Here is a 12,203-nt window from a genome sequence, read left to right as displayed (position 1 = left end):
TTATTAGCAAAATCTCTCAGCATTTGTTTGTCTGTGAAAAATTTAAGCTCTCCCTCAAATTTGAAGGAGAGTTTTGCTGGATAAAGTATTCTTCGCTGGAAATTTTTCACTCTCAGAATTTTAAATATGTCATGCCACTGCCTTCTCGCCTCCATGGTGGCCGCTGAGTAGTCACTACTTAGTCTTATGTTGTTTCCCTTGTATGTGGTGAATTGCTTTTCTCTTGCTGCTTTCAGAACTTGCTCCTTCTCTTCAGTATTTGACAGTCTGATCAGAATATGTCTCAGAGTGGGTTTATTTGGATTTATTCTACTTGGAGTTTGCTGGGCATTTATGCTTTGTGTATTTATATTGTGTAGAAGGTTTGGGAAGTTTCCCCAACAATTTCTTTGAATACACTTTCTAGACCTTTACCCTTCTCTTCCCCTTCTGGGACACCAATGAGTCTTATACTTGGATGTTTTATTTTATCTATAATATCCCTGAGGTCCATTTTTATTTTTTTCCCCATTCCTTCTTTTGTTCTTTCATTTTCCATTCTGTGGTCCTCGAGGTCGCTGATTTATTGTTCAGTTTCCACTAGTCTTGTACCATGAGTATCCTGAATCTTTTTAATTTGGTCAACAGTTTCTTTTATTTCCCTAAGATCATCTATTTTTTTATTTACTCTTGCAATTTCTTCTTTATGCTCTTCTAGGGTCTTCTTCATGTCCTTTATATCCTGTGCCATGCTCTTCTTCATGTCCTTTATATCCTGTGTCACGCTCTCACTGTTTGTCCTTAGTTCTTTGATTAATTGCACCAAGTACTGTCTCTTCTGATCTTTTGATTTGGGTGTTTGGGTTTGGGTTATCCATATTGTCTAGTTTTATCAAGTGCTTTAAAATTTTCTGTTGTTTTTGGCCTCTTGGCATTTGCTTTACTTGATAGGGTTCTTTTAGGATATGTAGGATTATTCAAAGATGAATCTCTAATTTGTCAGATCTATAGTTTGGTGACGTACACTTTCTCTAACTAACCAGCAGATGGCATCCATGAGTCACCTATTCCCCTCAAGTCAGTTCTCCCCAATTTTGTCTTTGTGGTGTGTGGGGGTCTGATTCTTGTGGGGTCCAATTGGTGCATTAAGTTTGGGTGTGTTGTTGGTGCTGTCCGCCCTGAATGTGGGGCATGTGTCTAAGCAGTTAGGGAGGGCAGCTTTAATCAAACCTCCCAGGTGTTCCTGGAGATTTAAGGCTATTTTGCAAGAGTCTAAACCTTCATTTCAGTCTCGCCACAGATTGTGTCTGCTGCTAACCCACAAGTCCTTGGTATTGGCGTATGGTCCCTGGGATTTCCAAGTGGGTTCCGCTTCCAAGCCGTGCCCTGCTAGGGCCTCTGCTGAGGGAAGGTTGTGCTATGTCTCAAGTGCACACCGTCCCTCAAGGGAAGTTCTGGGCCGCTGGCCGTGTAGGGGCATTCCCAGCCTGCTGAAAGGATAGCTGAATGGGCCATGTTAATTTCCCCTTTTGCACAGCTCTGCCTTCCCAGCTCTGGGACAATTAGCTGTGGCTGCACAAAAGGCTACTGTCCATGCCTGATATTGTGACGTGTACGTGTGTTGCTGGAAACACTTCCTGTCACGCTGGGTTTTTTGGCGCGGCTCTGGGCTGTGGCTCCAGCGCTGGGCAGGAGCATTCCCAGCGTGCTGGGAAGATGGCTGCAAGGGGCATGGTTTTTTCCCCTTTTGGCTAACCTCTGCCTTCCTCACTCGGAGACAATTAGCAGCGGGTGCACGAAACGCTATCGTCCACGCCAGATTCTGAGGCATTCACACAGCCTATTCCTGCCATGCTTCACTGTGCAGTTCTCGCTGCCATATCTGCAGCTGCTTTTGGGTTTTTTTAAAAAAAGAACTAGTCTGCCTCCAAATGCCAACCCTCAGTTTCCCCACACCGCAGCATGGCTGCCGGATATTCAGCGGCTTACTCACTCGTTTCAGAACACAGACTCCCGGTTTCACCAAGTGCACAGTCCCTGCGGATTTAGCAGAACTTGTCCAGCTGGAACTGGTGTTCTGGGTCACTTTCTGGCTTTTATCTAGTATTTTTCATGGAGGTGTTTTTTTGCCCTGTCTCTCCTAGCCGCCATCTTAGGTTCTCCGCTCCTATCTAAGGATTTATTTCAGCGCAACTGGGATGTCTTGGGACTCCAGCAAGGGTGAGGCTATGGGAAACATCATATTTTGGGGAAGGGAGGGCAGCCTGGAAAAGCCACATCGGGGGCAACCTTGACCACACCAGGCTGAGGTGAGAGAAGATGACCCTGTATTCCTTTACACGGCCTTAATCTAATACTCCGGTTGCCCCAGGGAGACCCCAAGTACATGGACTGGGGTGTCAAAACCAGTAAGAATAATGAATAGGAAAAAACTACTTCTTTTACTGATTTACCTTCTGTCTGTTCATTTGGCAAATATTTACTGAATGCCTATTACACTACTGGTCCTGAAGACACCAACATTTATCGGGGAGAGGAGGAGAAATCAGGAAAGACGCCCTCTTCTCAGGTATCAGTGTCACTGAAGCCACAGGAAATGGTCAGCATCACTTGTTTCAGAGGTCCCGTAGACAAGAATTGAAAGCAGTCTATAAGAGGTCACTGGTACCCTTAATAGAACATTTTCCAGGTAGTAGAATCCAAACTATCACCAGTGAAATGAATGAAAGCTGAAATGCAGACTACTCCCTCAAGAAGTGTGTCTCAGGGGAAGAAGAGAGATGGGAAAAGCTGTTTTGTGACTTTTGTAAAAGGAGATGAGAGAAGCTCATAAAGAGCTGGCTCTTAAAATCAGCCACCAAAGAGAAGGGCCAACAGATGAAGCAAAGTGCTGAAGATGCTGGGGTGTGCTGGAACCCTGAGCCTAGCAGCAGTCAGTCTGGAAAGGAGGAACCGCCCCTTTCTCTGAAACTACGACTAGTGCTCTTATTGAATAAGTCTGCAGAGAGAGGACCAGCCTACCTGATGGCCTCAGTGTTATCTGTGATATGAGCGGCAGAGTCATCCTGCAAATAGTACCAATATCCGGTACACAGCAAGTACTCAGTAATCATTTATTGAAGGAATGAATCCTGGGGCAGTGGGGAGCTGCAGCATAACTCCACCCTACTGCCTTCCTCTCCTGCATTTCTTACCAACCTGCCCTCCCCCTAGATGGAAAGAGGAGCTACCAGTATACAAATGCTTGTACAAAGGCAAACAGATGCATGCACATGCACACACACACACACACACACACACACACACATTCTGTATGCCCAAGAGAGGGAGAAGGGAGAAGAGAGGCTCGTATAGGCTCACCTAGAGCCCCAGAGAATTAAATATTGCAGTCTGCTATCAGTGAAGCAGAGACACTGTACCTTGATGAAGCAAAGATAGATGCATTGAGGCCTCCAAAGCAGGACAGGGCAACAGCAATGGGGATGGCCCAGCTGAACATGCCAAACGTCTGGTCAGCAAATGTCTGAGGACAGAGCAGAGAAGGGGCACTCAACACAGAGCAGGATCTCATAAGCCTCCTGAATCTATGCTCTCAGGATAAATGCAATTTCTGCTCAGCAGCCCAAACCTCTGGCCCAAGCCTATCACCTCACCCTGCAGAGCTGGAGTGGCTGCAGAGAGGCTAGGCCATTCAGCCTATCATGAGTATCATGAGATGATGAGGCAAACGGATCCCAAGAGACTCACCACAGCCACAGCATCACTGTCAAGGACATCTGAAATGCTCAGCACCGTGTAATAGGCCACGTTGGTCAGGATGTAGATGAGCGTCACGATTGGCATAGAAATCCCAATGGCCAGGGGCAAATTTCTGTCAGAAAGTGAGATAGGACTACCTAGAACCAATCTCTTCTTGGGGTCAAAGTTTACCCATTCTCCATTGGGATTTTTGTGACATTTAACAGGTCACTGGCCCCAGGTATTTGAAGCTGACTCCTCTTACCCATGCGGCCTAGGGTAGGTACGCATCCCATGCCCAGGGCTCTTTCTACTGAGACAGAGACCCTTCTCTGTGAAGAGAGTTCATGGTCAACATTTGATCCTCACTACAGTGGGACCACTATGTCCCACTAAGAAAGAGCAGTGACCCAAGGAACTGGAGGTTGGACTGGGGACCTGGCTGGCCAGAACAAGCTTCTGGCTCCCCAGGCTTCAGCCTCCATGCCAGAATGCAAGGTACTAATATCGCAGCCCCAGTTGGGACTGCTTGCTGGCCATCAAAGGACCTTTCCTCCTGGAAAGACCCTGGGGATCCTCCAGTGTGAACATGAGGGTGGGTGCCAAGGGTTTTCCCTGCCTTCACTCACTCCCACCTTAGCCCCCAGTGCCTCCTAGCTGGAGGAAGGGGAGCAGGGAGGTGGGGGAATGAGTGATAGAGGGATAAGGGGAGGGGGGGTGGAAAGGGCAACTGTACCCTCTATCAGCAGGAGTTCCAGCCAAGTTGGGGAGTAAGAGTGTGATCCCGCCTTTACCTTTCTGGGTTTTTGATTTCTTCTGTTACAAAATTAAGGGTGTCCCAACCTGAGTAAGAGAAGAGGGCAGAGTAGAGGGCAAGAGAGAGATCTCCCAAATCCCAGGAGGAACCCTCAAAGGCATCCTGAAAGTGCTCAGAGTGTCCTGTGAGGGCAAAGGCAGGGGGGTGGTTCAGAGAGAATGAAGGGGTTAGAAAAAGATGTGGGGAGAACAGATAGAGGGTATAAGGAAAAGAGGAAGGGGAAGGATGGGGGGAAGGAAGGGAAGATAGATCAAAGGGGAATACGGAGAGAAAGACAGGAAGAAACAAGGAAAGAAAGGAAAAACAAGAGGGCAGGGGAAAGAGGAAAAAAAAAAATACAATTTAACGCCGGAAGAACAACCACTACCAGCTCCCTGCACTTTACACCCACCCACCCTCTCAGGAAAGTTTATATTCCTAGTAAAACTAGGCAACCTCAGAAAAACAAGGGCATTCCTAGCTGCCTCTGATATGACAATACCTTTTCCAAAGCCCTAACAAATTTCCAGTTCCTATAGGCAACAATCACAGCAGGCCACAGACATTCTCCCTTTTTAGAAAAAACCTACTTTCTCAAAAAGTAGTCATTTTTCATTAACAACCAGACCTTCCCGTGGAGCTACCTCTTTTGGCTCAGAGAACTGCACAATTTCTGCAAATGAGTTCATCAGTCCCATGGAGAGAACTCTGTTGCTCTACTTGCGGTGGCTATGGTTGCCCAGAACAGGAAACCCCAAGCTGTATAGGGACTGAGGTCTTCTTATCTCTCACCGGGCTGAGTGAGGCCTGGGCCACCTCTACCTATCAGAGCCCAGGGATTAGGAGGCTCTGCTCCCCAGGCAGCCCAGGCCAGGCACCTGCCATTCTCCTTGGAGGCCTCCAGGGACCACATACCTGAGAGCCCAGGGAGCAGCACCCAGATGCCCAGGGCAGAGGCCTCTGGAAACACGGGATTTTAACAAGACCCAGGTTTCTAAGGAAGCCTGCTGTCACCCCCTGCAGAAAGCATAGATCTCTCAATGTGGAAAAAAAAAGGGGGGGGGGGGCTAGATGTACAGCCAAGAAAAGGGAAAACAGAAATCTACCCCCTAGGGTGTCATCATCACACGCAAGGCACAGATCTTGAGGGGAATATTACACAACTAAACAGTTGAACCCCAAGATGCTCTTCAGACTCCAGGAACATCCAGGTGGCTGGCTGTACTAGCCCCTGGGGGCAATTGCACAGAGGTGCTGAACCAGCTGCCTAAGAATGACCTAGGATGCTTCTTTAAAAACACAGCTTTTTAGACTTCAAACCAACCAGAGTTTGCCTCAACAGGTCTGAGATGTGGTCTCAGCTCCCCAGGATTGTAAACACAGCAAGTTTGGAAACTGATGACCTAGAGAACTGGGTGTTAAGTGGTTGCAAAATCCTTGGCCAAAGATACCTCAGGGCTTCTCTAAGGGCTCGGGATTTCTTGGCAGTCCTGTTACCCTCGCTGTCAATCTGCTCTGACTCAGGAATGAAAAGCTTTCTAAAGGCAACATGCAAGAAACACAGTGCCAAGCTCACAATATTTTAATATTTTGCTGAGAGTTGGCTTTAGGAGGTAATGCTTAATAAGAATAACTCCAGGTGAAAAGTAAAGGATGCAAAATAACCACCCATTTCCACACTCCACCGGCCCCTCCCACACACCCTTGAGGAAGGCCAAGTCTTCCTACTGGCTACCTGGCAGCCACAGACTAAAAACAGGAGATAGGGCAGGACTCACTCTATCCCCAACAATTAATTTCATGACCCAAGCATCAAGTCTCCTAGACCCTGGGCTGGCTTCCTGCAATGCTCCCAGCCTCCATAAAGCAAGAGCAGCCGTGAGGGAGGGGCTGACTCATGGCCAGTTTGGCCAAGCCTGGCCCCAGAAGCCCAGGAATAGATCTTTCTCACTCAGTGACACACTCTAGCTTGTACATAACGAGCTGAGCAGTAAAGCTAATTCTGACATCCTCAGGAAAACAAGGGGGGCTCCTGGGAACATCCACCCTCCTTCCCACCACAGGCTCCTCTTACCCTGGCACAGTTTAACAAGGCCCATGGCAATGATGGCAATGAGCGCTAGGACCTTGGCGTATGTGAACGTATCCTGCACACGTGTGCCCCACTTGACATAGGCACAGTTCACAAATGTCAGCAGACCTAGGAGGAAAACCAGGGAGAGAGCATAAGGTCAATGACAAGATTGAGCCGAGGGCACGGAGGCCTGACCTCTTTAGAGAGAGCCTCATTTCTGTCCTTTCTGCCCAAGGCACAGGGGCCACAGTACCATGAGAACCAGAATAGGCAAATGGGGGATACCCGCCACCTACTCTCACTAAGAACACCCATGAGTGTCCAGTCACTGTTGACAAGATACAAAGGCATGCGTTAACACATATTCATATGTTCTGATACCCAGAACCACTCTAGAAATTCACCCCAGGCCTAGGTATGGCCGACTTCACCTACTCCTCCCCACCCGGACTCCCATGATTTCAAACCACAAGAGGCACAAGACCTCTCCATGGCCAAGATACAGGGTGGGAACAAGAGAAGCCTATCAATAAATAAATGCAGGTGGCAGATGGCTTAGCAATTAGAGGGATAATATTTTGCATGTTAAATGGTTTTGTTTTGTTTTGTTTTGTTGGGGAAAAAAAAAGCTTGTTATGTGCCTGACATTTTCACATACATTCTCATTTAATTCTCACAACCCCCAAATACTGATAATCCTATTGCCATTTCATAAATGAGGAAACTGGAACCTGAGGTTGGCCTAGAGAGGCTAAATGTGACGCCCAAGCTCATGCGGACTCCACTGACTCTTCTCCCACCTCCATTCTTATCTCAATTCTTACTAAGGTCCATGGAGAATTGAGCTCACTTGCGTGTTCCCCAGGCTTGTGTTAGCACCGTTGGCTTTAAGTTCACCTCCTTAGGCACCTCAGCAATATTTGGGCCCTGTGTTGAGTGAGGGCCTCAGCACATTGCCCCTGCGAAACTGGGACTGCTGTGATCCATGAGGAAGACACAAGAATGGTATCCAAGGATTCCATAGCAAAAGGGGACACAGTGACACTTCTAAGCACTGCCTCTAATCTCCAAAACTAGAATTTTTGTGTGCTATATATACCTTTATTCTTTTGGGTCCATCCTCCAGTCCACCTCCACCTATTCCTACCCATTTTGCATCCTCCGCTTCAGCCAGACTCTCTTTACATGTGCCAGATACGCACATAAAAGAAATGTCCTCCTCTCCTCCTGCCATAGACAACAACAATTCTCACTTTCAAGGTCTTGCTCAGCCCCCTACCACCTCTGTAAAACATGCCCCAAATATACCAGCCAGCCCCTCCCGGAGCTCTCTCTCCCCTGAATTCTATGGTCACATGGACACCTGTCTCAAGTAGGCCTCTCCCTCGGGTATTATGGCTCCTGCCTCCCCAGGAGGTCGCAAATTCTCAGAAGGCAAGAAAAATAAATTGTTTTCTTAAGCTCCACTGCCAAGAGAAGAGGAGAACTGATGAATTCTGGCTGGAACCAAGATGGTGATGACTTTCACTTAACTGCCAATACCCTTCATCCACTCAAATGGAAAGGAGTGCTCAGGACCATGCTATGGAAATAAACACAAGTGGCTAAACAGCCTCACAGTGCTTCAGGAGCTCTCACTCAAAACGCTGGCAAATGAGACAGGTGCTTACTAGCCAATCATATGGGGGGGAGGGGGCCGTGTTCTCGGGGGAGGGCAGAAGCCCACAGTAATGCATGCTGCAGGCAGACCTTCCCAGGGAGCTGCACTGCTGATCAAAGTTCACAAGTAAGGCTAATCCTAAATCAGCTAACACAAGGATTACCAAATTAATAGCTACTAGTAATCCACAGACTCCTGTGCAATACAGTAAGCATATCTGGAGATGCCTGCCCAGTCCCTTCTTTTAAATTGCACCCACCCCCTTCTCTATCATGGCTGATCAAATCAGTGGCAGTGGTAGACACTAGACTCAAGGTGAGCCTGTTAAGATTGTGTCTCCCAGGAACATGGAATCAGAGCACTGAGACTGAATCTAACAGTAGCACGCAACAGGGTTGGGAGTCACATCCAGTCAAAGGCACACACAAGCATAAAGTAGAGAACACCAACCACAAGTAAGCAGTGGAAGGAAGCAGAACCGCAAAGCAAAGCAGAAGTGAGAGGGTGTGCAGCCTGTGAGAAACAGACAGAGAAAGGAAGATCCAGAAATATATAGGAAGACAGATAGAGAGACAGACAAGGAGACAGAGACAGAGAAGGGGACAAAGAGAAAGACAAGAGACATAGAGACGGAGACAAGGAGCCATATAAAAAGAATGGGACAAAAAGAGAAACAAGATGAATATACATGTGGAGAGAGACTGCCTGACAACTTTCTGGCTGTGCTCACTGTGCTGCTTGTTTGTAAGACCAAGATGTGGCTGCAGTCTGGGGAAGAGAAGCTAATCCCCACATCCCTCTCACCTCTGTTCCTTCTCTTTCCCTTTATACTGATACAGATTTCTCCCAGGACTTGGCCCTCTCTGAGCATAAGTAAATGTTGCGTAAGGTGGGAATTCAATGAGTATGTGATAAACGAATGAACAAAGGCAGCTCCTCCTGGAAGACCCTTCAGTGCTCCTTCCAAAAGACCAGCTGGGAAGACACACAAGCATCTGGTCATAGTGGTTGCCTCTAGGGAGGAAGACTAAAGGTCTGGAGAGGCAAGAGGACTTTCTCTAGTGTGTGTGTGTGTGTGTGTGTGTGTGTGTGTGTGTATGTATATGTGTGTGTATCTATATAGATAGATAAATAGATAGATATTACACTGGCTTATTTAACATATGCATATGCTTCTCCATAAAAATAAAATTAGCTAATTTACAACAATTTGTAGCTAGAGAGCAGGGCCAAAACTCAGTTAAGGCAAGTGAGGTGCCTAGGGCACAACACTTAAGCATTTAAGGAGGCACTCACTCTTAGGGGACCACTTGCAAGAATCTGAGAGTGAGTGCCTCCTTAAATGTTGCACCCCAGTTTCCTTGCTTGCCTCAAACTAGTTTCAGCCCTACCAGAGAACAGAGAGTTCTGAGAATCTACCAAGAATCTACCAAGAAGAAGCCGGGTCCCCTGACTGGTTTCTTGATTCTAATTAAGAAACAAAACCTCACATCCTGATCCCCGCCCCTCTGTGCTTCCCATAAACTCCCAGCCCCACCTAACAAGCCATAGGTTCTATCAGGGCTCAACCAACACAACAGGGCTGGGTTTTGGGGTCAGGTTCTCAGATTCATTAGGCATCCAGCCCTTCCCTCTTCTTCTGACCTCATTTCCTCGTTGGACATGCCTGTACCAATCAGTGTGGGAAACATGTGAGTGTTCAAGGCTTTTTAGGCACTTGTAGCTGAGAACAGCCTACTCACAATATCAGATCCTGCCCCAATCACAAAGCAGAAACAAATCCCCAGAGTCCTCTGTGGTGTAAACTGCTAGTTATCTTCCAGTATCTGTTCTTCCCCTTTTCCTTAATAATAGAAATTTTAGCTGCTCAAAACAAAGATGACATTTCCCAGCCCCTCTTGCAGTTAAGTATGGCTGTGTAACTAGATTCTGGCCCAGAGAAGTAAGCAAATGTTTCATATAAGAATGGAAGTATCTTTGAAGGGAGGGGTTTTCCCCTTTTTTTGTCCTTCCTGCCAGCTACAATGCAGACATGACAGCTGGAGCTTGAGTAGCCATCCTTGGCCACCCGGCAGAAGCCATATGCTGATGATGGCAGAAGGAAGAAACCTGGCTTTATGAAGATTTTATGAAGCTGTCCTACTATAACCGAGAAGTTAGGATTTAGGAGATGATTATGATTACTGAATCATTATATAGATTTTTAACTTCCTGGTATATTAGAGTAGACACCTTTAACATGCAAGAGAAATAAACATCAACATGTTTCAGCCACGTTGCTTTGAGTTTTCTGTTGTTTGCAACCCAAACGAATCCTGGGTTAGGGATATCCTCTGACAGAACTGAACTTCTACCTCTCATAATCTCTTTCCGATGAGATGACCTGGCAATCTGAAGTTACAGTCCCAGCTATGTTGATAGTCACAGCTCCCCTTCCCCTCAGGCAACAGAGAGGGGAAGAAATCTTCCAACTCCTCCCACAAACAGGCTGGGTATAACCCAGGAGCATTCAAGGACAGAGAAGAGCAATGTTACACAATAACAACCAAAAAAGCGGGAAAGATGTAGAAAAAACAATACCTGCAAGTCTGTTGGGAGGAAAATGCTCTACAACAATCCAGGGGAGATAAAACCCCTGAAATTGAAGATCCTGGAATCAGTAGCTACCTTCTGGAATGCGTATGAGCATGTAATGTACATGCCTTTTTAAGACGCCTCCTTGTTTCTACTTAGTCTTATTATCAAAACATAGAAAGGTCAGAGCCAAGAGTTGACCAACTAAGGTCAAGAACTAGTTCTCCCAAGGCCTATGTCACATGAAATCAACAACAGACCCAAGTAGGGGAGAGTATCCTTCCTACTCAGAACCCTGACCAGGCCTGAGTCCAAGACAGCAAGAGACAAAAGAAAGATGTGCAGGGCCTACGGCCCTACAGTGTTTCTTTATGCAGTCATCTCCAGCCTCCGACCTGGCAGTCTCCACCGACTTCCTCCTCCTCCTCCTCCTCCTGCTCACAGTCAGCCTAACCAAAAAACCGTAAGGGGGAATGGGGTCTCAGCCTTGAGCAGGTGCCAGGGCTTTGGAGACACTGCGTCAGTGGTAAGCTAACTTCCATGCTGGAAGTACTCAAGGCAAATGATGTGTACAGGCCTACACCACATGCAGGATCCCTAAGTCACAGCCCTGAAAGACAAATGGACTATAAAAACCCAAGCCAGAAATACCACCCCTTCTTCAGTCAAATCAAGTACTCTTACAGTGTTGGATACCTGGGTTACAGAGAAAACCTGGCCAGATAGAGAACCATGTACCTCAGAACTGCCATTTCCGCCTACAGTCCCATAAATTACTAATAACCCCTAAATAACCCAAGGCTCCATCCAAACACAGATTTCAAGATCCCAGAACACATATGAGCAGAGAATGCCTTAGGATAGAGTTTCTCAACCACAGCACTACTGACATTTGGGGCCAGACAAGTCTTTGCTGTGTTGGGGGGTGGGGTGGGGGGCTGTCCTATACACAGTAGGATGTTTAGCAGCATCTCTGGCCTATACTCACTAGATGCCAGAAGCAACCTCGCTCCCCAACTGTGACATCAAAAATGTCTTCAAACATTGCCAAATGTCCCCTAGAGGGCAAACTCATCTCTGGTTAAAAACCACCACTCTAAGACAATGAGTAGTTAAGACCTGAAATTCCAAAAAAGCTGCTTGGCTCTCCCTGCCAGTGTAACCTGGAACTGGAATGGAGAGCAGCCTGAAAGCAAGGATCTGAAACCCCAGTGTCTCCAGGGGCCAAGAAGGTAATACAAATGAGCAATGGCAAGAAAATCTGGGTACAACACAAGAGGGAATGGAGGGACTGTAGTGTACTGGAGAGTACATAGTCCATTTAAATGGAGCAACTACCACTCCTGATTGTGTCAGGCAGGAACCTGGGTCCAGGGTTGTCT

General features: G+C 47.1%; 1 protein-coding gene across 6 annotated transcripts in view; it reads right to left on the bottom strand.

The window, feature by feature from the left end:
* SLC7A6 (solute carrier family 7 member 6) overlaps positions 1-12,203 on the bottom strand; it is a 62,424-nt gene that overhangs the window by 11,828 nt on the left and 38,393 nt on the right. For all 6 annotated transcript variants that reach the window (XR_005213873.1, XR_005213874.1, XM_037816353.1 and 3 more), the window contains 4 exons: positions 6,588-6,713; positions 4,512-4,656; positions 3,727-3,850; positions 3,399-3,502 (listed from right to left, as the gene is read on the bottom strand). Coding sequence is in view for 4 of the 6 variants with exons in the window: in XM_037816353.1 (XP_037672281.1) it covers positions 3,399-3,502; positions 3,727-3,850; positions 4,512-4,656; positions 6,588-6,713 (499 nt within the window). In the remaining 2 variants the exon portion in view is untranslated. The remainder of the gene's footprint in view (positions 1-3,398; positions 3,503-3,726; positions 3,851-4,511; positions 4,657-6,587; positions 6,714-12,203) is intronic.

This window comes from Choloepus didactylus, chromosome 22, assembly GCF_015220235.1.
Source record: "Choloepus didactylus isolate mChoDid1 chromosome 22, mChoDid1.pri, whole genome shotgun sequence".
NCBI classification, from domain to species: Eukaryota; Metazoa; Chordata; class Mammalia; order Pilosa; family Megalonychidae; genus Choloepus; species Choloepus didactylus.
Note: the sequence above shows the minus strand (reverse complement) of the source record. Positions and strands in the feature narration are given on the sequence as shown.